The sequence below is a fragment of the Neomonachus schauinslandi genome, chromosome 16 (genome assembly GCF_002201575.2).
Source record: "Neomonachus schauinslandi chromosome 16, ASM220157v2, whole genome shotgun sequence".
NCBI classification, from domain to species: domain Eukaryota; kingdom Metazoa; phylum Chordata; class Mammalia; order Carnivora; family Phocidae; genus Neomonachus; species Neomonachus schauinslandi.
In genome coordinates, this window is record NC_058418.1 from 24,717,759 (window position 1) to 24,737,966 (window position 20,208).

General features: G+C 35.7%; 1 protein-coding gene across 2 annotated transcripts in view; it reads left to right on the top strand.

Moving 5' to 3' along the window:
• Positions 1 to 20,208, top strand: part of LONP2 (lon peptidase 2, peroxisomal) — a 100,711-nt gene that overhangs the window by 39,592 nt on the left and 40,911 nt on the right. For both annotated transcript variants that reach the window (XM_021705833.2, XM_044922084.1), the window contains 2 exons: positions 1,775 to 1,916; positions 18,873 to 19,023. In XM_021705833.2, coding sequence (XP_021561508.1) covers positions 1,775 to 1,916; positions 18,873 to 19,023 — 293 coding nt within the window. The remainder of the gene's footprint in view (positions 1 to 1,774; positions 1,917 to 18,872; positions 19,024 to 20,208) is intronic.

The window sequence follows — 20,208 nt, forward strand, 5'->3', positions numbered from 1 at the left end:
GTGAGAGATGGTCAGGAAAAGTTGTTTAGAATTTCTGGACTTACATATGCAGGGAGAGTATTAAGGGCAGGAAGCTACCATATTAACAGAGGTTAAAAAAGCCCAAGGGGTATAATAGGATTGTGATTTTAGATAAAGCAAGAGCGTAATGGCAGCAGGTTAGGAAGACTGGTGGGGACTGCATCGTGAAGAGCCTTGAATTCCAGACAAAGGAATTTGGATTTATTCCCTAGGCTCTGGGAAGCAATGAAAGGTTTAGGAGGAATTGTTTGTATATAGACTAGGATCTAGATTTCTCATTCTTTAGAAAGGGCACCTGCCTAGAATATTATTTTCTCTCCATGACTTTAGGTCTAGAATTGTCAATACCTGTTTTTGAAATCTACCTGTCAAAAACCGTAAGAAAAAGAAAGAAGTTGATGCAGTAAGAAATGACCCTTGGAGGCTTTGCAGTGTTTTGTTTTGTTTTCAATTTCCCTTCCCTACTTACTCACAGAATACTGGCAAATCTGTACATTCTCTAGAGAAATAATTTGAGAGACTTAATAATTTTGAGTCTCGTCCTTCCTGTATCCCATTCTGAAATCTTGAATGTGCTGACTCCTTATTGTAATATGACAGTGTTTATTGTGTTTGGTTCCAGTGCCTCGGTCACCCTCTCTGGATGTAAGGCATTCCCACAATATTTGGAAGGCTTGCTTGTCTTTTCAAAGGTCGCTCTATTTACTCTGTCCTACTTTATACAGTCATGTGGTGAAACTGAGGCCTGCTCTGTGGATCGGCTTTGTGCCCACCCTAAGATAACTGTTGCTGTAACAGTCACCATTTGATCAGTTTCTTGTGTAGGTAGACACCCTTTTATGTCTTTTCACAAACATCATCTGCTTTACGCATGGCTTTGGCAACAAGGTTGTAATTAAAATCAGTAAATTGCTGCTTAAAATAAAGTTTTGCTGGCTTTGTAAAAAAAAAAAAGTCAACTGTTTTCAGTTTGACAAACACATTTGTTTTTATGCCACCCTCTAGATCTGTCATAATTATGTAGATGGTTCTTGTTCCGACACGATAAAGGAGCCTCTAACATTTTAATGCACAACAGAATATCTGGCTGAACTTGGTTGTTATACCAGTTAATATACATAGGATGAACACAGTTTTATTCAAAAGGCCAGAATTAAAAGAATTTTGGTATACATACTGTTGACCCCGAATCTTACTATAAGTAATAACAAACTATTGCCTCTAAAATAAAAGAATTTGGATTTTTTTTTTTTTTTTTTTTTTTGCATTTTGAGTGGCCCTTTGAACCAATTCTGATTTCCTTCATAAAGATGATGATGATGTTTTAACCAGCCCTGGCACAACCATTTCATTGTGTAGAAAGGTGCTTGTGGGAGGCTGGGGGGTGGGGTGGGAGGATACTCCGAGAAACTATGAAAAGCATGGGAATTAAAGTCATAGACTCCTTTGGACGTTTTGGAATTCTAAAAAGTGAAAGTTACAATCATTTAAGTATAATGTTTCTCAGTTTCACTAAATGGCAAAAACTAGATTCTTCTAGTATCTTGGGAAACTTAGAGCCTGAATTAAATAGAAAATAAAAATTAGACCTGTTAACTCTTGGTTGTAACATAGAGCTTTTTAAATATATAGTACCTCCTTGCTGCATTACTGTGATAACTAAATGACTTTTTCCCAGTCTTAAGTTTTTATTTCCGAGTAACACCGCTCTTGCCTCCCGACACCTTGTTAACTTGATGCTTGCTTTCTGTAGGCGGACCTATGTCGGCAGCATGCCTGGGCGTATAATCAATGGCTTGAAGACTGTTGGAGTTAACAATCCCGTGTTCCTATTAGATGAGGTGGACAAACTAGGAAAAAGTCTACAGGGTGATCCCGCAGCAGCTCTGCTTGAGGTAAGACTTAGAAACTTCCCTGTCTTTGATCACACCTGAAGAGTGCGGATGAGAGCAGATAATTGTATTCAGTAGCATATACATTGATGTGGGTTTAGTCATGGGAAAAAGTGTGATACAGACTAAAACCTGAAGCAAATTAATATTTAAGTTAAAATGTCTTTGAGATTTCTTCTTTCTTTCTCTAATAATCTCCATTTCTTTTTTCTTTTTTGTTTTTATCAAATACTTGAAATTTTATACGTGTTTTTTTTTTAGAGACCAGTAGTTCTATAAGGTTATTACAAAAAACAGGAAACAAGTCTTCTTCTCCCTGGGGTCCCCCATGTCTACTTCTACTTGTTGACCTCTTTAACTTTTAGTTTAATCAACTGTCCTTTCTCAAAATAACATGACTGTATTGCTGCTTCTTTTTTTTTTTAAAGACTTTATTTATTTATTTGAGAGAGAGCGAGAGAGAGCATGAGCTGGGGGAGAGGCAGAGGGAGAGGGAGAAGCAGACTCCCCGCCGAGCAGGAAGCCCGATGCGGGGCTCGGTCCCAGGACCCCGGGATCACGACCCAAGCCGAAGGCAGACGCTTAACCGACTGAGCCACTCAGGCGCCCCTGCTGCTTCTTGATTATACAGTTTCTGGCATTATCTGTTGATTCTTCTGTATAAGAGATGAGGATTTCACTTGCTTTCTTCCCTCCACCCCCACTGTGTCGTTTTTTTATACCCCCAATCTCCCAGTCTAAATTGTATCCTGATTTTGTTAAGTCACTGTCAGATACTTAAATTATTATAAGTATGTAAGTGCTTTTCACAGCTGAGCCATATGGTAAATTATGATCACTTTTCTTTTCCTGTTCTTCTTTTGTTTTGCTGCACATTTAAAAAAAAAATCTTTATAGAGCTAATAGTTGTCTTGTTTCTTCTGCCTTACTTCCAGCAGTTGTCTAAGTCTCCTTTCAAGACTAGTAGACACTGTGGGGTGCCTGGGTGGCACAGTTGGTTAAGTGTCCAACTCTTTTTTTTTTTTTTTAAGATTTTTATTTGAGAGAGAGAGAATGAGAGAGCACACGAGAGGGGGAAGGGTCAGTGGGAGAAGCAGATTCCCTGCTAAGCAGGGAGCCCGATGCGGGACTCAATCCTGGGACTGACTCCAGGATCATGACCTGAGCCAAAGGCAGTCGCTTAACCAGCTGAGCCACCCAGGCGCCCCAAGTGTCCAACTCTTGATTTCAGTTCAGGTCATGGTCTCAGGGGTATGAGATCAAGCCCTGCATCAGGCTCCACACTCAGTGTAGAGTTTGCTTGAGTTTCTCTCTCCTTCTCCCTCTGCCCCTCCCCCCCCTGCTCCCACATGTACACTCTCTCTCAAATAAATAAAATCTTAAAAAAAAAAAAACCAACTTGCAGACACTTTAAGCATTTGTCAGTTTGATCTCCTTCACACCTCCAGCTTGAGCTAGTTGTTGTCCACATCGGGTACCTAGCTGTCTTGCTAGGTAGGATCTCCCTTCGCCTCCCACTGTTTTGGATTTCCTGTTTCCTCTAGTCCATGTCTTCCTCATTCTTGCTTTATTCTCTCATTTTCTTGGTGTTAATCTACCAGTAGATTCCTGAGAAGGCTTGCATGGGTGGGTTAGAGTTTGCATATCTGAAAATGTCTTTATGTTTCCCTTATTCTTGATTGGTAGTTTGCATTCTGGTTGGACATAATTTTCCTGCAGTATTTTGAAGACATTGCTCCATTGTTTTCCAGTTTCCTGTGTTGCTGTTGATTAGACCAAGGCCATCAGATCCTGTCTTTTGTGACTTGTTTTATTCTCTGAAAACTTTCAGAATCTGCTCTTTATCCCAATGTTCTGAAATTTTACAGTAATCTGCCTTGGCATGGTTCTCTCTCTCTCTTTTTTTTTTTTTTTTTCATTTTAGCTGATGCTTTGAAGATTCTTTGAATTGGAAAATCCTGTCCTTTATTTCCTTAAAATTTTCTTGAATTTAATGATTTTTTTTCTTCATTTTTTGGGAACTCCTATTAATTGGATGTGAGATCTTTAATTTTCTTATCTTTTCTATTACTCATCCTTTTTGTTTTTTTTGCTATACTTTTTATGAAGACTTCCTTTATCTATTAATCCTTCTGTGAGTTTATTATTTTAAAGAACTTTTTCTTAATTTCTCTGCTTGTTCTTTTTATAGTATCTTGCTCGTTACATAAGTGTAATATATTCTCTTTGTGAGAAAGATATTAATAGATATTTTTTTCCTTTTCTTTAAGCTGCTTTAATCTATTTGTTATATATTTTTTCCTCTGTCTTTTTTATTAGAGTCCATTAGATATCTGGTAATTTTTGTTTGTTCATATTTAATAGTGAGGAATAGAAATGCTGATTGGCAGCTGTGCACATCTGAGGAGGGTTTATTGACTTGAGTTTCACAACAGGGTTGGCTGGGCTGTTTGATTGAGGAACGTCTTAGGTCACTAACTTCAGTCTCTTGAGGCTGGTCAGATTTCTCAGAGAGGACTCCTTAAGTCCCTTGTCTTTAGAATGAAGGCTGGTCTGCTAACTTCCTGGGAATCAAGCAAGGGGGGAGATGGGAGGGTGGGGACTTCCACTGCATTCAGCATCCCAGATGTATGCCTTCACCTGAACTGTTGTTTTCAGTAGAGTACATACTCTACTCAGCTGTGCCCAGGGTCACTTGGGCAGGGAATGACTATTTTATTTTATATTCTTAGGAAAATAAACCAGTATTTTGCTGGGATGGGGGAAGGGATCTGGGACCTGACTGCTTCATAAACTTTAACCAGTCCTCATTTTACTAGCCCTGCCCCCCCAACCCTTACTGTGGTTTAAAGAAAATACTAATATTCAAACTGATTTATAAAATTGAGGGAAAACTTGCTTTGTGAAAGTTTGTTTTTTTCCTTGTTTATTTCCTTGCTTTGAGTTTCCTCTTCCTGTTCCTTTTCTGTTTTTGTAATCTTCTTTTTTTTTTTTTTTTTTAAAGATTTTATTTATTTATTTGAGAGAGAGAGAATGAGAGAGAGCACATGAGAGGGGGGAGGGTCAGCGGGAGAAGCAGACTCCCCGCCGAGCAGGGAGCCCGATGTGGGACTCGATCCAGGGACTCCAGGATCATGACCTGAGCCGAAGGCAGTCGCTTAACCAACTGAGCCACCCAGGCGCCCTGTTTTTGTAATCTTCTTAGAACAGGATGACCCTGGGACACGTGTCTTGTAAGCAGGGAGACCATACATTCTGGTTTGCCTGGGACAATCCCATTTTATGCCTAATTATCAATTGCACTCTCTTTTAGTCTCAGAAGTGGGTCCTGTTTGGACAATAAAAAGTATAATTGTTGTACTTAAAAGCCACAGAACTTGGAGATAAGAGTTTCGTTTGGTTTTGCCTGTTTTTACTGTAAGGCAGTTCTGACTCAGCAACTTGTTTACTCATCAGTACTACGAACAATAAAATAGTGAACATTATTGAAGAGTTTAGTGGCTTCTTAGATGATAACTTTATTTGACTTCCAGTTTAATTTACATTGGGGCATTTTTCAGATGATCTGACAGATTTTCTCATTAGACAGTTACAGTTACCCTGTTGAAAAGAATTTGAGAATAATCCCTGATACTTCAGTTTCTCAACATACTCTGAGAGTCCTGAAACAAATCCAGCAAAGACAGCTTCACAAGTGGTAGGAGATGATTAAGCCCCCTGTTTGTTGTACAGTATATTTTAGGTCTTCATCTAGTGCTTTGTAGCGATTGAGTAACATTTGTTGAATTGAATTGATGTTTGGTAACAAGCAGCTGGTGTGGTGATATTTTCTTGCCTGGTAGAAGTTGGTATTCACTTTTTTGGTAATTGATTTCTTAATATTCCAAATAAAAGTATTAAAGCCTCAAATGGTACCTCAAAGTAAATGCTACCTGGGGCCACATACTTATCACTGTAGTTTAGTTGTAAGTAGCATCAGTTCCTTATAGACTGGGGTTCTGTAGAGTGAAGCAAATACATATACAGAAGAAATGAGTGTCTTGGTACCTGACTTCCTTCTCCCTCCCACCTGCTCCAGTCCTGGGTAAAAAACCTCTTACCCCTCACGGATTGTTGAAACAATTAAATGATATATATGTAAAAGTGCTCTGGAAACTGTAAAGTACTCTACAGATGTTATTTTAATTTAATATCCACTGACATTTCTTCTTTGTCCATTTTGAAAACCACTTGCTATTTCTATCACCTTTAGACCCACCTAAATGAAAAAAAGGACAAATTACTCAACACCTTATATTTAAAGTAGAATATTAGCGTCTGGCATATCCAAGAGTATGGCTTTTTATCTTTCCACATAGCCTACTTTTTAATGAAATGACTTCTGGATATCATTTATAAAATACACTCATACAAGATTATTTTATAGCTAATTTATATTAGAACAATATATATTAGATATAAAGAACACAATAGTAGGTATAGAGTCGTTACTCCAAGTAAACTAAAGAATATACTTGTTCTGCCTATAGATTCTCCTCACCTTCATATTTATTCACGAAGGAGATGCCTATTTATCCAGTTACTGTTGTCAACAAAGGAATATTTACTCAAAATTTAGAGAGCCTCTTTTGAAAATTTATTGGAAGAACATAAAAACAGGTTCAACTAATTGATTAAAAAATGTTGGTAGACAGTAGAACTTGGATAAGTCTGTTGTTAAATAGTAATAAAATGTCATCTTTTTATGTAATTACTAAACTCAAGAAAATTATAGAATTCTTATCAGGTAGATGCAATCATATTTATAATTGATGCAAGATTCAGACTTTGTTATAAAACATAAGAGCACTTCTGAAATACATTGGGCTAACAAAATGCATAGATACTTTACCAATTTTCTATATAAGCAATATTTACAGTTCTGAATAATATATGGTATCCCCAAAGTAGAAAAGTCACTAATATAGACCTAGTAAGCTTTTTTTTAACTGAAGTTCTTATTTAATTAGAATTAGGTCCTTTTAGTAATTAGATCAAGTTGTGTATATTTACTACTTGGATACAATAGACATAAGATCGTCTAAGCTCTACACCTATTGTCAAAGAATGTCAAAGGAGAGGGATTTGGGAATCATCTAATCCAGCTTCATCCTTTTATTAATGAAAAATCTGAGATTCTGGATGTTACCTTAATTTTTTATCTCCTCACAGGCTGTATTTACAGTATAAATTCTAAGATCCAGCAGAGTAAAAAAAATGTCTTAAATACTGATGTTATGAGAGAGGTGTAAGTGAAGACACATTTTTCCCCCCTTTCATTTCTTTTCTATCTCTGATTAAGGGGAATACTGCAATTGAATGATCAAACTAAGCTACAGTAGGGAAACTAGGACCTGCTCATCATTACTTTTCAATGCTGGCAAACCCTGTCACCAGCGCCCAAGGCACTTGCAAGTTACACAAAAATGTCTTTATGTCTTTGTTACCACTTCTCTTTTTATACCCTGTTCCCATTTTTTATCTTCTTTCCCCTATTACCTACTCACTCCTCCCCAGCACACACACATGAACAAGGCGCCACCTGACTGTCCACTGCCCTCCAGACCTTAGCTATGTTCTCAACCAAAATTGCTGTGTCTCATTTCTACCCTATTTAGCACTCCCATTATTAGAGTTTGGTAGTGATTAGATTGTGTGGCTAAATTTACATGAACATTAATTTTGGAGTGGGATGAGGGAATTATTGTTATGAACTTGTGACTAGATAATCTTCAAGACTTTCTTTTTCTCTCCCTCCATCTTCAGGGATGCTCTATGAGGGGACCATTAAAAAAACCTCTGGCCCAAATCCTGGCTGTGTGTCTTGGCAAGGACCCACCGCTGGATTCAATAGTAAAATAAGAAAAGGAAAGGAAAAAAAACACCTGCTAGAAGTAGAGACAGTAAATTGTTGAGAAATAGTAATTTGACTAATAAATTAAGAAATAATGGTGAGGGCGCCTGGGTGGCTCAGTTGGTTGGGCGACTGCCTTCGGCTCAGGTCATGATCCTGGAGTCCCGGGATCGAGTCCCGCATCGGGCTCCCTGCTCGGCGGGGGGTCTGCTTCTCCCTCTGACCCTCCTCCCTCTCATGCTCTCTGTCTCTCATTCTCTCTGTCTCAAATAAATAAATAAAAAATCTTTAAAAAAAAAAAAAAAAAAAAAAAAGAAATAATGGTGAGTTGGGTTTAGTCTTTATATCCCAGGTGTTCAGGAGCAAGCACTTTTCAAAAATATCCTGTTCCTTTGGGGAAATATTTTTCAGTATTTAATAGATTATATATTCTTATTTTTTATATGAAGAATAGGCAGTATTTACAAAATTTAGAGGACCTTCTTTTATATTGATGATTCTCTTTTGCCAGAAATAAATGAAAAACTTTGAATGTTCTATAGAATGTATGATCAGCTTTGGGCAATTTAAGTTACAAATAGAAATAGGCATTCAGAGTGTGATGTAAACTGATTGCCACTAAGTAAACCAAAGCAGCAGACCCTATTTAAAAATTATGATTTAAGTATATTTTACTTACTTTTTTACAGTAGTGAGGTATAATTATATATAGAAAGTGGGTATATTTAAAATGTACAGTTTGATTAATTTTGATATGTGTGTAAATCATGAAATCATAAGTATAATCCAGGTATTAAACATAGAAGTTCCACTTCTGAAACAAAAAATTCACCACAGGGCATCAGCAGTAGATTAGAACTGGTAAAACAATCAGTGGATTTGAAGATCAATTGATTGAGATTATGCAGTCTGAAGAACAGGAAAACAAAATGACTAATATGAACAGGGAAATGTAGGATACTGTTAAGCAAAACAATCTATGCGTAACTGAACAGGACAGGGAAATGGGAGCAGAAAAAATTTTTGAGGGAATAATGGATGAAAACTTACCAAATTTGATGAAAAACATAAATCTACACAATTGTGGAGCTCAGTGAATTTCCATGTAGGATAAGCACAGAGAAATCCATAGGTAAATAAGATAAAAATCCTGAAAGACAAAAGAGAAAACTGAAAACAGCAAGAGAAAAACAACTGGTGTATCAATTAACATTTTGATAAACATTTGGATTTTTCAAGTGTTTGGCTATTGCAAATAAAGCTACTGTGAATACTCATGTACAAGTCTTGAATGGACCTATACTTCTGTTTTTCTTTGATAAATACCTAGGAGTGGATGGCTTGGTGAAAAGGTGGGTGTTTTATTAGTATTTCATATAATCAACTTTTGGTTAATTTTTGATACCACCTGGAAGTCTTTAATATTCAGTAGGCTTTTTTGAATTATTGTCTAACTTGTGTTGGGCCTTTTGTCATCTTATTTTTCAGCTGTTTTTTGTCCCCCTTTTTGAGGAGTCCTAGTTATTTCCTTTGAATTACGTCATTAACTGTATGGACAGTTTGTTAGTTCAGAAGGCATGTATCCTGTTTTTTATACAACTTGTGATACTTTTAAGTTAAAAATCACACATCTCAATTTCTCTGATTATCAGTATCATACATGAAATATGATAGATTGTTCCTCCCTTTATTAAATCAAAATTAAGTAATCTACCACATCCTTATCTTACTACCTGGTTACTTTAAGTGATTTCATTTTTTTACATTCTCTTTATCAGAACCCATTTTCAATTTTTATATTATTTCCTTTTTTAAATTAACAGCCCTCCTCCCCCCCCCCCCCCCCTTTTTTTTTTTTTTTTTTAGCAGTTTTAGGTTTATAGCACAATTGAGCAGAAAGTACCCAGAGTCCCATATAACTTCTTATCCTCCCTCCCCCAGTTTTCCCTTTTATTAACATGTTGCATTAGTGTGGTACATTTGTCACAGTTGATGAACCAATATTAAATATGTTGTTTCAACTGGAGTTCATAGCTTACATCAGGGCTCACTTTGTGTTGTACATTCTGCGGGTTTTGATAAGTGTATAATGACATGTATCTACCATTATAGGATCATACAGAATGGTTTCATTGCCCTAAAAATCCCATGTGTTCCATCTGTTCATTCCTACCCCCCCAAACCTCTAGTAATCACTGCTGTTCTTACTGTCTCCATAGTTTTGCCTTTTCCAGAATGTCATATAGTTGGAATTCTACAGTCCGTAGTGTTTTCACTTAGTAATATGCATTTAAGATTTTTCCTTTTTTTTTTTTTTTTTTGGTGGCTTGGTAGTTCATTTTTTTTTACCACTGAATAATATTCCATTGTATAGATGTACCATGGTTTATCCATTTATCTATTGAAGGACAGCTTAGTTACTTCTAGGTTTTGTCAATTATGAATAAAGCCACTGTAAACATTTGTGTGCAGGTTTTTGTGTGGATATAAGTTTTCAGCTCACTTGGGTAAATACCAGGGAGTACAATTGCTGGGACCACAAGGTAAGAGCATGTTTAATTTTGTAAGAAATTATCAAACTGTCTTCCAGAGTGGCTGTACCATTTGCATGCCCACCAGCAATGAATGACAGTTTCTGTTGCTCCACATCCTCACCAACATTTGGTGTATGCAGTGTATTGGATTTTGTTTAATAGGTATGCAGTAGTATTGCATTGTTTTGTATTCTTTTTTGTAAATGTATTTGCCACCTTTGTTTTTTTGTGGTTTTTTTTTTTTTAAAGATTTTATTTTTTTATTTGACAGAGAGATAGAACAAGTAGGCAGAGAGGCAGGCAGAGGGAGAGGGAGAAGCAGGCTCCCCGCCGAGCAGGGAGCCCGATGCAGGGCTTGATCCCAGGACCCTGGGATTGTGACCTGAGCTGACGCAGCTGCTTAACCAACTGAGCCACCCAGGCGCCCCTGCCACCTTTGTTTTTTTTAATAACAGATTTATTGAGACATAATTCACATACCATAAGATTCACCCCTTTAATTATACAATTCTGTGGTTTTTTAATATATTCATTGCTCATGTACCCATTAATAGCCACTCTCCATCCCCCCTCCCACAAGCACCTGGCAACCACTAATTTCTTACCCTCCCTCCCCCAGTTTTCCTTTTTATTAACATCTTGCATTAGTGGGATACATTTGTTACATATTCAGTACTTGATGGGCATTTGGGTTGTTCCCACCCTTCGTTATTATGTATAAGGCTGCTATAATCATTCATGTACAAGTTTGTGTATAGACATAGGTTTTCAGTTCTCTTGGGTTTTCACTTCTCCAGGAATGGAGTTGCTGGATCATATGGAAATTCTTATTTTACATTTTGAGAAACTTACAAACTATTTTCCAGAGTCGCTGCATCATTTTAGTATTTCACTAACAATGTAAGAAAGTTGTAATTTCTCTTTATCCACATTGACACTTGTTACTGTCTCTCATTTTTATTTTAGCCATCCATTTGTTTTAGTAGGTGCAAAGCCATAGCTTATTGTGGTTTTGATTACTTCCCTAATTACTAATAACGTTGGGCATCTTTTCATGTGTTTATTGGCCATTTGTATATCTTCTTTATAGAACTATCTTTTCAAATCCTTTGCCCATTTTTAACTGGGTTATTTGGCTTTCTCTCGTTAAGTTCTTTATATATATTCTCGATACAAGTACCTTCTCAGGTACATGATTTGCAAATATTTCCGTCAGTTTTTGTGGGCTTTCTTTTCACTTTTTGATGGTGTTCTTTAAAGCACCAAAATTTTTTATTTTGATAAAGTCTAATTTATTTATATTTTTCTTTTATCGTTTGTGATTTTGGAGTTATATCTAAGAAACCATCAAGGTCATGAGAATTCTTATATTTTCTTCTTAGAGTTTTACAGTTTTAGTTCTTATATTTAGGTCTACAATTCATTTTGATCTAATGTTTGTATGTGGTATAAGACATAGGGATCCAACTTCATTCTTTTGCATGTGGATATCTAGTTGTCCCAAGCACCACTTATTAAATACTTTTCTTATTCTGTGGAATGGTGTTGTTACCCTTGTTGAAAAATCAATTGATTGTAAATACAGGGATTTATTTCTGGACTCCCAGCTCTATTCCATTGATCTATATTTCCATCTATGCCAAGTGCCACATAATCTTTAATTTTGTAGGTTTTGAAGTCAGGAAGTGTGACTCCTCCAGATTTGTTCTTCTTTTTCAAGATTGTTAGCCATTCTGGGTCCTTCCTATTTCCATATGAATTTTAGGATCAGCTTGTCACTTTCTACAAAAAAGGCAACTAGGATTTTGATAGGGATTACTTTGAATCTGTAGATCATTTTAGGGAGTATTGCCATAGTAATAATAGTAATTCTTCCAGTCCATGAACATAGGAGTCTTTCTATTTATTTAGGTCTTCTTTTTTATTTAATTTAATTTAATTTATTTTATTTTATTTTATTTCAACAATGTTTTGTGGTGTTTTTTTATTTTTATTTTTTTGTTTAAATTCAATTAATTAACATCTAGTGTATTATTAGTTTCAGAGGTAGAGTTCAGTGATTCATTAGTTGTATGTAACACCCAGTTCTCATTACATCATGTGCCCTCCTTAATGCCCGTCACCCAGTCACCCCATCCGCCCACCCCTGCCCTCCAGCAACCCTCAGTTTGTTTCCTATGATTAAGAGTCTCTTATGGTTAATCTCCCTTTCTGATTTCATCTTGTTTTATTTTTCCCTCCCTTCCCCTATGTTCCTCTGTTTTGTTTCTTAAAGTGGTTTTGAATATGTAAGTCTTACGGTCCTTTTGTTAAACTTATTCTTAAATGTTTTATTCTTTTTTATACCATTGGAAATTGTTTTTTTCATTTCTTTTTCAAATTGTTCGTAGCTTTTGTAAAGAAATACAATTGATTTTTATATATTGGTCTTGTATCCTGTAAAGTTTCAGAACTTGTTTATTCTAGTAGTTTTTTCAGTGGATCCCTTAGGCTTTCCCATGTACAAGGTCATGTAATATACAAATACACATTTACTTTCCAGTTTGAATACCTGGATACAATTTTTTTCCCTACCTGCCCTGGCTAGCACCTCCAGTATGATGTTGAATAGCAGTGGTAAGATCTGTTCAGATTTTCTATTATTTCTTGATAGAAATTACTTTTGATAGTTTGTATCTTTCTAGGAATTTTTCCATTTCATTTAGATTACTGAATTTGTTGGCATATAGTTGTTCATAGTATACTCATGTATTTTTTATTTCTAAAAGGTTGATAGTAATGTGGCTTGAGTCATTCCTGATTTTAGTAATTTGCATGCTCTTCCTGGTTTCCTTAGTCAATATGGCTAAATGTTTGTCAGTTTTGTTGAACTATTTTGATGTATTGATTTTCTCAGTTGTTTTTGTCTTCACTGTTTTGTTTATTTACTCTCTTATTATATCCTTCCTTCTGCTTGCTTTGGGTTCAGTTTGCTATTCTTTTTCTATTTCTTAAGGTGGAAAGGTTATTGATTTGAATTTTTTTAATATATGCTTTTACAGCCATGAATATTCTTTTAAGCACCACTTTAGCTGCATCTCAAGTTTTAGTAAGTTATGTTTTTGTTTTTATTCATCTCAAAATATTTTCCAACTCTCCTTGTGATTTTTTTTTGACCCTTCGGTTATTTAGGGTTTAATTTCATATTTTTGTGAATTTCCAATTTTTTTCCTTATTCGTTTCTGATTTCATCACATTGTGGCCAGAGATTGCACTTTGTATGATTTCAGTTCTTTGAAATTTAGGTGTTTTTTAATGGCATTGCTTATGGTCTGTTCTTGAGAATGTTCCATGTGCACTTGAGAAGAATGTGTATACTGCTGCTGTTGTTGGATGGATTGTTCTCTAGATGTTTGTTATGTCTAATTGATTTATAGTATTGTTTAAATCTTCTATGTCCTTGTTGATCTTTTCCTAGGTGTACCTATTATTGGATATATAGAGATAAGACTTAGATATAGATTGTCTATATCCATGTAAAGAGATTTATTATAAGGAATCAGCTTATGCAGTTATGGAGTCTGGAAATTCCAAAATCTGCAGTGTGGACTGGCAGGCCCAAGACCCAGGAGAACTGATGGGCAGATGACGTTCAAAGGCAGTTTGCTGGAGCATTTTCTCTTGCTCAGGGAGGCCAGTCTTTTTGTTCTATTCAGACCTTCAGCTGATTAGATGAAGTCCTTCCATAAGGTGGAGGGCAGTCTACCCAAAGTTAATTGATTTAATTGTTAATCTAATCTAAAAACACTCTCCAAATTGACATAAAATTAAACATCATAAATAACATATAAACACTGAGCTTCAAATAAGCCCCCCTTCTCTCTGTCCTCCTTTATATAGCTATTGCCAAAATATATCTCTATACACTGTAAGCCTATCAACACAGTAATAATATACAGTTATTCTCATTATTGCCATAATTGTGTTCTGTAAAATTGCCACAAATACTGAGTTAGTGAATACTGAATTACTGCTCCGAGGAGAAATAGGCTTCTTTGACATCCAGTTTGTCAGTTGATCAGTTCATAACCTTGTTTTATTTGTGTTTCTGTTTAAAGTTGCCTTACTTGGGGCGCCTGGGTGGCTCAGTCGTTAAGTGTCTGCCTTCGGCTCAGGTCATGATCCCAGGGTCCTGGGATCAAGCCCCGCATCGGGCTCCCTGCTCCGCGGGAAGCCTCCTTATCCCTCTCCCACTCTCCCTGCTTGTGTTCCCTCTCTCGCTGTGTCTCTCTCTGTCAAATAAATAAAATCTTAAAAAAAAAAAAAAAAAACAAATAAATAAATAAATAAAGTTGCTTTACTTAATATATACTGTTTTTATTCATTAACATTGAACTCATGGCCATCAACACTATAACTCGTGCCTAAATGAAGCTTATATAACACGTGTATTTTGTCCATAAGGCTCGTCACAGCCTTGCACTTACAAACACTAGACAGCACTTAAGTCCTGCTTTGGGGGGGTCTTTTAAACAGCAAAATCACTAGTGAAAAGCACAGAAGTGCAAAAACATGGCACTAAATAGGCTGCAAAAGGAGGATACTTGTTTAGAGTATGGGAACTGTAACAAGAAGACAGAGCATCATCTTGTTTGACCTCAGCTGGGAACATCCATCTTGGGCTATGTGTTTTCCTGTGTCTGCAAATGACTACAGAAGCACAAGTATTAATTTTTGAGTTATAAATAAATTCTAGGCAAATTTGCAAATGCAGAAACCATCAGTAATGAGAACCAACTGTAATTATTGCTTTATGAAGTCTTTTGAATCAGATAAGAGAAGGTCAGAGTTAAAAAATATATTTGTACTGTCTTTTATATTTATCAATGTAATTATTTTAACTAGTGTTCTTTGTTTCTTTGTGTAGATACAGCTTAGTGTCTTTTCACTTTAGCCTTTAGTATTTCTTGTAGTGTGGTCTACTAGCTATAAATTCTCAGTGTTTTTTATATGGGAATACCTTAATTTCTCCTTCATTTTTTGAAGGATAGTTTTGTTGGATATAAAATTCTTGCTTGACAGATTTTTTTTCTTTTAGCATTTTCAGTATTTCCTTTCCTGCTTTCCATCCCTCATGGTTTCTAAAGCAAAGTCAGCTGTTAATCTTATGGAGGCTTCCTTGTGTTTAATGAAAGCAGTATTTTCTTTCATTGCTTTAAAGAATCTGTCTTTGTCTTTGTCTTTTGACAGTTTGACCTATGGTAGGTCTAGGTTTTAATCCCTGCATCTACTTCATTTTTGTTGAGCTTCATAGATGTGTAGATTACTGGTTTTCATCAAATTGATAAGTTAATGTCTATTATTTTTTCAGGTATTCTTTATGCCCCTTTCTCTTTCTCCTCTTTTTCTCAGACTGCCATTATGAGTATGTTGGCAGTCTTTATAGTGTCTGATGGGTCTCTGAGGCACTGTTCATTTCTTTGCCTTGCTTTTTCTTTCTGTTCATCGGACTGGACAATCTCAATTGACCTGTCCTCATTGATTCTCATTTCTGTCAGCTGAAATTGCTATTTACATTAGCCCCTGTAGTGAATTTTTTGTTACTGTATTTTTCAACTCAGATTTCTATTTGCGATTTGCTTCTTTTTTAGTAATCCCTGACTTTTTATTGGTATTTTCTCTTTGTTAAGACCTCATTCACATAGTTTCCTGTAATTCTTTAGGCATGATTTCCTTTAGCTTTTGCTTTTTAGTTTCAGTAAAATACACATAAAACTTGCCATCTTCACCATTTTTAAGTGTACAGTTCAGTAGCATTAGGTATATTCACATTACTATGTTTGGGGAAAGGGCTTTTGGGAGTTCTAAACCTATTCTGCCCCCTCCCACAGTTTTTGCTAGGCTACTGGTTTTCACAGCTATCTGATTTCATGATCCTAAGAATAAAGTGTCACATCATGGCTATTTCCATTTCCAGTCGGAATGTGTAGGTAGGAATTATAATCCTAGGATGGATGTAGAAAAACCTTTGAATGAGAAGAGAGAAAAAAACAGCTCTAGCTGTTCTTGAAAACAGCTCCTGTTTGTGGATGAGTTGGTCCACGGAAGCCTTGGCTCTCTAAAGTTCAGGGAAAAAGCAGAGGTTTGATGGCTATAAAGTTCTCACTGTGGGGCATGTGGATGGCTCAGTCAGTTAAGCGTCTACCTTCTGCACAGGTCATGATCTTGGGATCCTGGGACTCCCGGCTCAGCAGAGAGTCTGCTTGTCCCTCTCCCTCTGCTGCTTCCCCCCCCCGCCCCCCGCCACGTGTGCACACTCTCTCTCTCCAAAATAAATAAATAAAATCTTTTTTAAAAAAAGATTACTCTTTAAGAAAAGATTTTTTTTTTAATTTTTAATTTTTTTTATTCTTATGTTAATCCCCATACATTACATCATTAGTTTTAGATGTAGTGTTCCATGATTCATTGTTTGTGCATAACACCCAGTGCTCCATGCAGAATGTGCCCTCCTCAATACCCACCACCAGGCTAACCCATCCTCCCACCCCCCTTCCCTCTAGAACCCTCAGTTTGTTTTTCAGAGTCCATCGTCTCTTGTGGTTCATCTCCCCCTCCGATTTCCCCCCCTTCATTCTTCCCCTCCTGCTACCTTCTTCTTTTTTTTTTAAGAAAAGATTCTTACTGTGATTTTTCTCTCTCCAAGGACTCACCAGTTTACCTTAAGGTGTCATCTGAATAGTGATTACTAGAAATTCTTTTTATCTAGCTATTGATCAGTATTTCTGCACTTGATCCTAGCCAAAAGGCCAAGAAGTGATTGATCAGTGTTTCTGATTTTTTTTATTATGTTATGTTAATCACCATACATTACATCATTAGATTTTGATGTAGTGTTCCATGATTCATTGTTTGCATATAACACCCAGTGCTCCATTCAGTACGTGCCCTCTTTAATACCCATCACCAGGGTAACCCATCCCCCCACCCCTCTCCCCTCTACATATTCTTCTGTGTTTTCCTAAGGAAAAGGCAGAGGCAAGCAAATTGGACATCACTGATTTTCTCTTCTTATAACTCAGATGTCCTGTAATGCATTTTTTAAAAGACCTTATTCATAGTTCAGAATCATTCATTTATTAATTTCCCTACTTTCCTTAAACCCCATTGTCTTTTAATTTTAAGAGAAAAAATTACTTCACTTGGACAGGTCTCACAGCCATTTCTAAAACTTATCCAACATGTGTTAGATTTAATTAGAGCCATTAAAGAATAGGTTTTTATTTAACTAGATAATGGATTTAACTAAGATTGTCCTATTTTCCATACATTGATTAACAGTTTTCAGATAATTGGTAGACAGTAAGATTACTCTTAACCAGTTCTGTACTGGACATAATTAGTATGGTCTTTGATATCTCAAAAGTACCTTATTTTTATAAGGTTAAACATTACTAAGTCTTGTGAAAATATAAATAGTAGAACTTTCTGGGAATTGTATTCTACATAAACAGAGTTTCCAATAATAATGAATGTTTACCAAAATCAAGATTCTCTGTAAAGGGCTTTGAATTAAGACTAACTTGTAGATATGTTTAACAGTAAGTAAAGCTTAGAAAGGGAATCAGAAGCGAGGAAAAGCTGGTGCTGTGGTAAAATTATCATTGGTAATTATTTTAGTCCATTTACTTCCTTTCTGAATATGTATATCAACCTTGTTTATATTTATACTAATCTAGTGTAAATGAAAGTGATAATATGTTAAAGGTTTAGAACATGTAGAAGGCACCGAGTCCTATGTAGACCTCTCCACCATGAGTGCCTGTGAGTTGGAGCATTTGAGCAATAACCTAAAGAAGATACATTCTCTCTTATCCAGTTGCTCAGTTTTAAGAATCTAATTGATAAATTATATAATTTCCCAAATAAAATATTTTAAGAGATACTGATATTTTGCTCATTAAAAACAAAAGTTTTGTTCTAACGCATTATTTAAAAGTGAATTTTTCCTTGTGCTATATCAGAATATAGTAGCATAGTAATTTTTACTAGTTTACTTTTATTTGGAATTCTCCTTTCAGTTAAAGACTTTATAACCAGACTTACTGATAATGTTTGAGAAGTATACTGATTATCTTACGTCTTAACCTAAGAATTTCAAAATAGTCTACACGTTTACTTTATGTTCCCAAAGCAGTTAAGAGAGGATGTGTTAGCAAGAGGGAAACTGGTTCTGTAGGATTGGTAACTTGCTTATGACCCCACAGTCAATCATTAGTAGATAGATTTAAGAACAGAGCTTGAAGGGATAATTTTTGCTTCTCTCTACTTTTATATATTTTCAAAAATTTTGACATTGAACACTTTTAAGTATTTAGAATGTGGGTAACGTAAAGAATGGTGCTCAGGTTTTGGTGTTATCCCCATGTTCCTCAAGCTAACTATATTGACCAGAAATACCAACGTTGCTAGTACATCATGTGCGTTTCATGTGTGTTTTAGCTTTCTATTGTAATTACTGAATTTGTTTAAATGTTTATTGTTCCCTCACAGGTGTTGGATCCTGAACAAAACCATAACTTCACAGATCATTATCTAAATGTGGCCTTTGACCTTTCCCAAGTTCTTTTTATAGCTACTGCCAATACCACTGCAACTATTCCACCTGCCTTGTTGGACAGAATGGAGATCATTCAGGTCCCAGGTACCTGATTCATAAATAAAATCATTATTTGATAATTTTTCCTTTCTGAGCAAAACCCTTTAAGTTGTGCTGTGGAGATTTGAGTAAAAAGTTGATTTGCCAGTGTATGATCTTCAAAGTTCTAAGTATCGTATAAACCGGCTTTTATGTAAATTCAAAGTCTGGAACAACAAAACTTTGTTTTAACCATGACATATAAGATTATGTGTATGTTCTGTAAGACATCAAGAATAAAATTTGCATAACAATTTTAGACTTAACTTTGCATTAAAAAATTCTTGGCATTAAAAAAATGTTTTCCAGTGTCTTAGAAAATAAGACATTCTTCTTGAGACAATTTCTAAACTTATACAAAAAAATCATTTTTTTTTTTCAAAATGAGTGTCTAAAAACCAAAAATAGATCTTTACATGGTCAATTTAGCTTCTTGTCTATAAGATTTTGAAGTTTTTACTATGTCTGAGAAAGTGTTATCATTTATTCTCATTAAGTGAATGAGAGTCCTAAAGAGTTGCTGAACTTTATTACATCTGGCCTCACTTTTCCATAAAAGTGCTTTTAAATTCCTCTTCTTTTTAGTTTCTGTCAAGTAGTTCCCTAATTTTTTTCTTTTTACCATGTCTTCTCCTTCACTGTAGTGTGTAAGATAAAGTCCTTTAGTTACTAACACTAAAAAACCCCAGTGGTTCCACTTTCTTTTAATTGCTTAGAATTATTTTTCCCTAGAGGGGTGAAACATAAGTGGGTATTTGTTAAAATGAAAATAGACAAGAATCAAAATATATTTTGATTCTAAATATAATCTAATATGTATTTCATACTAATTTGAAATAAATTTTTACTATCATGTGAATGATAATTGCATTTCTTAGTTTTCTGTGAGCCCTGCAGGTTCCGATACTTAGTTTTAAAATATGATGGAGTAAAAAATTGCTTTGTGCATATTTATAAGACTAAAATAGGGGTGCCTGGCTGGCTCAGTTGGTTAAGCATCTGCCTTCGGCTCAGGTCATGATCCCAGGGTCCTGGGATTGAGCCCCATGTCGGTCTCTCTGCCCAGTGGGGAGCCTGCTTCTCCCTTTCCCTTTGCCACTCCCCTTGCTTGTGCTGTCTCTCTGTCAAATAAATAAATAAAATCTTTAAAAAAAAAGACTAAAATAAATAAGTAATGAGACCCAATTGCCT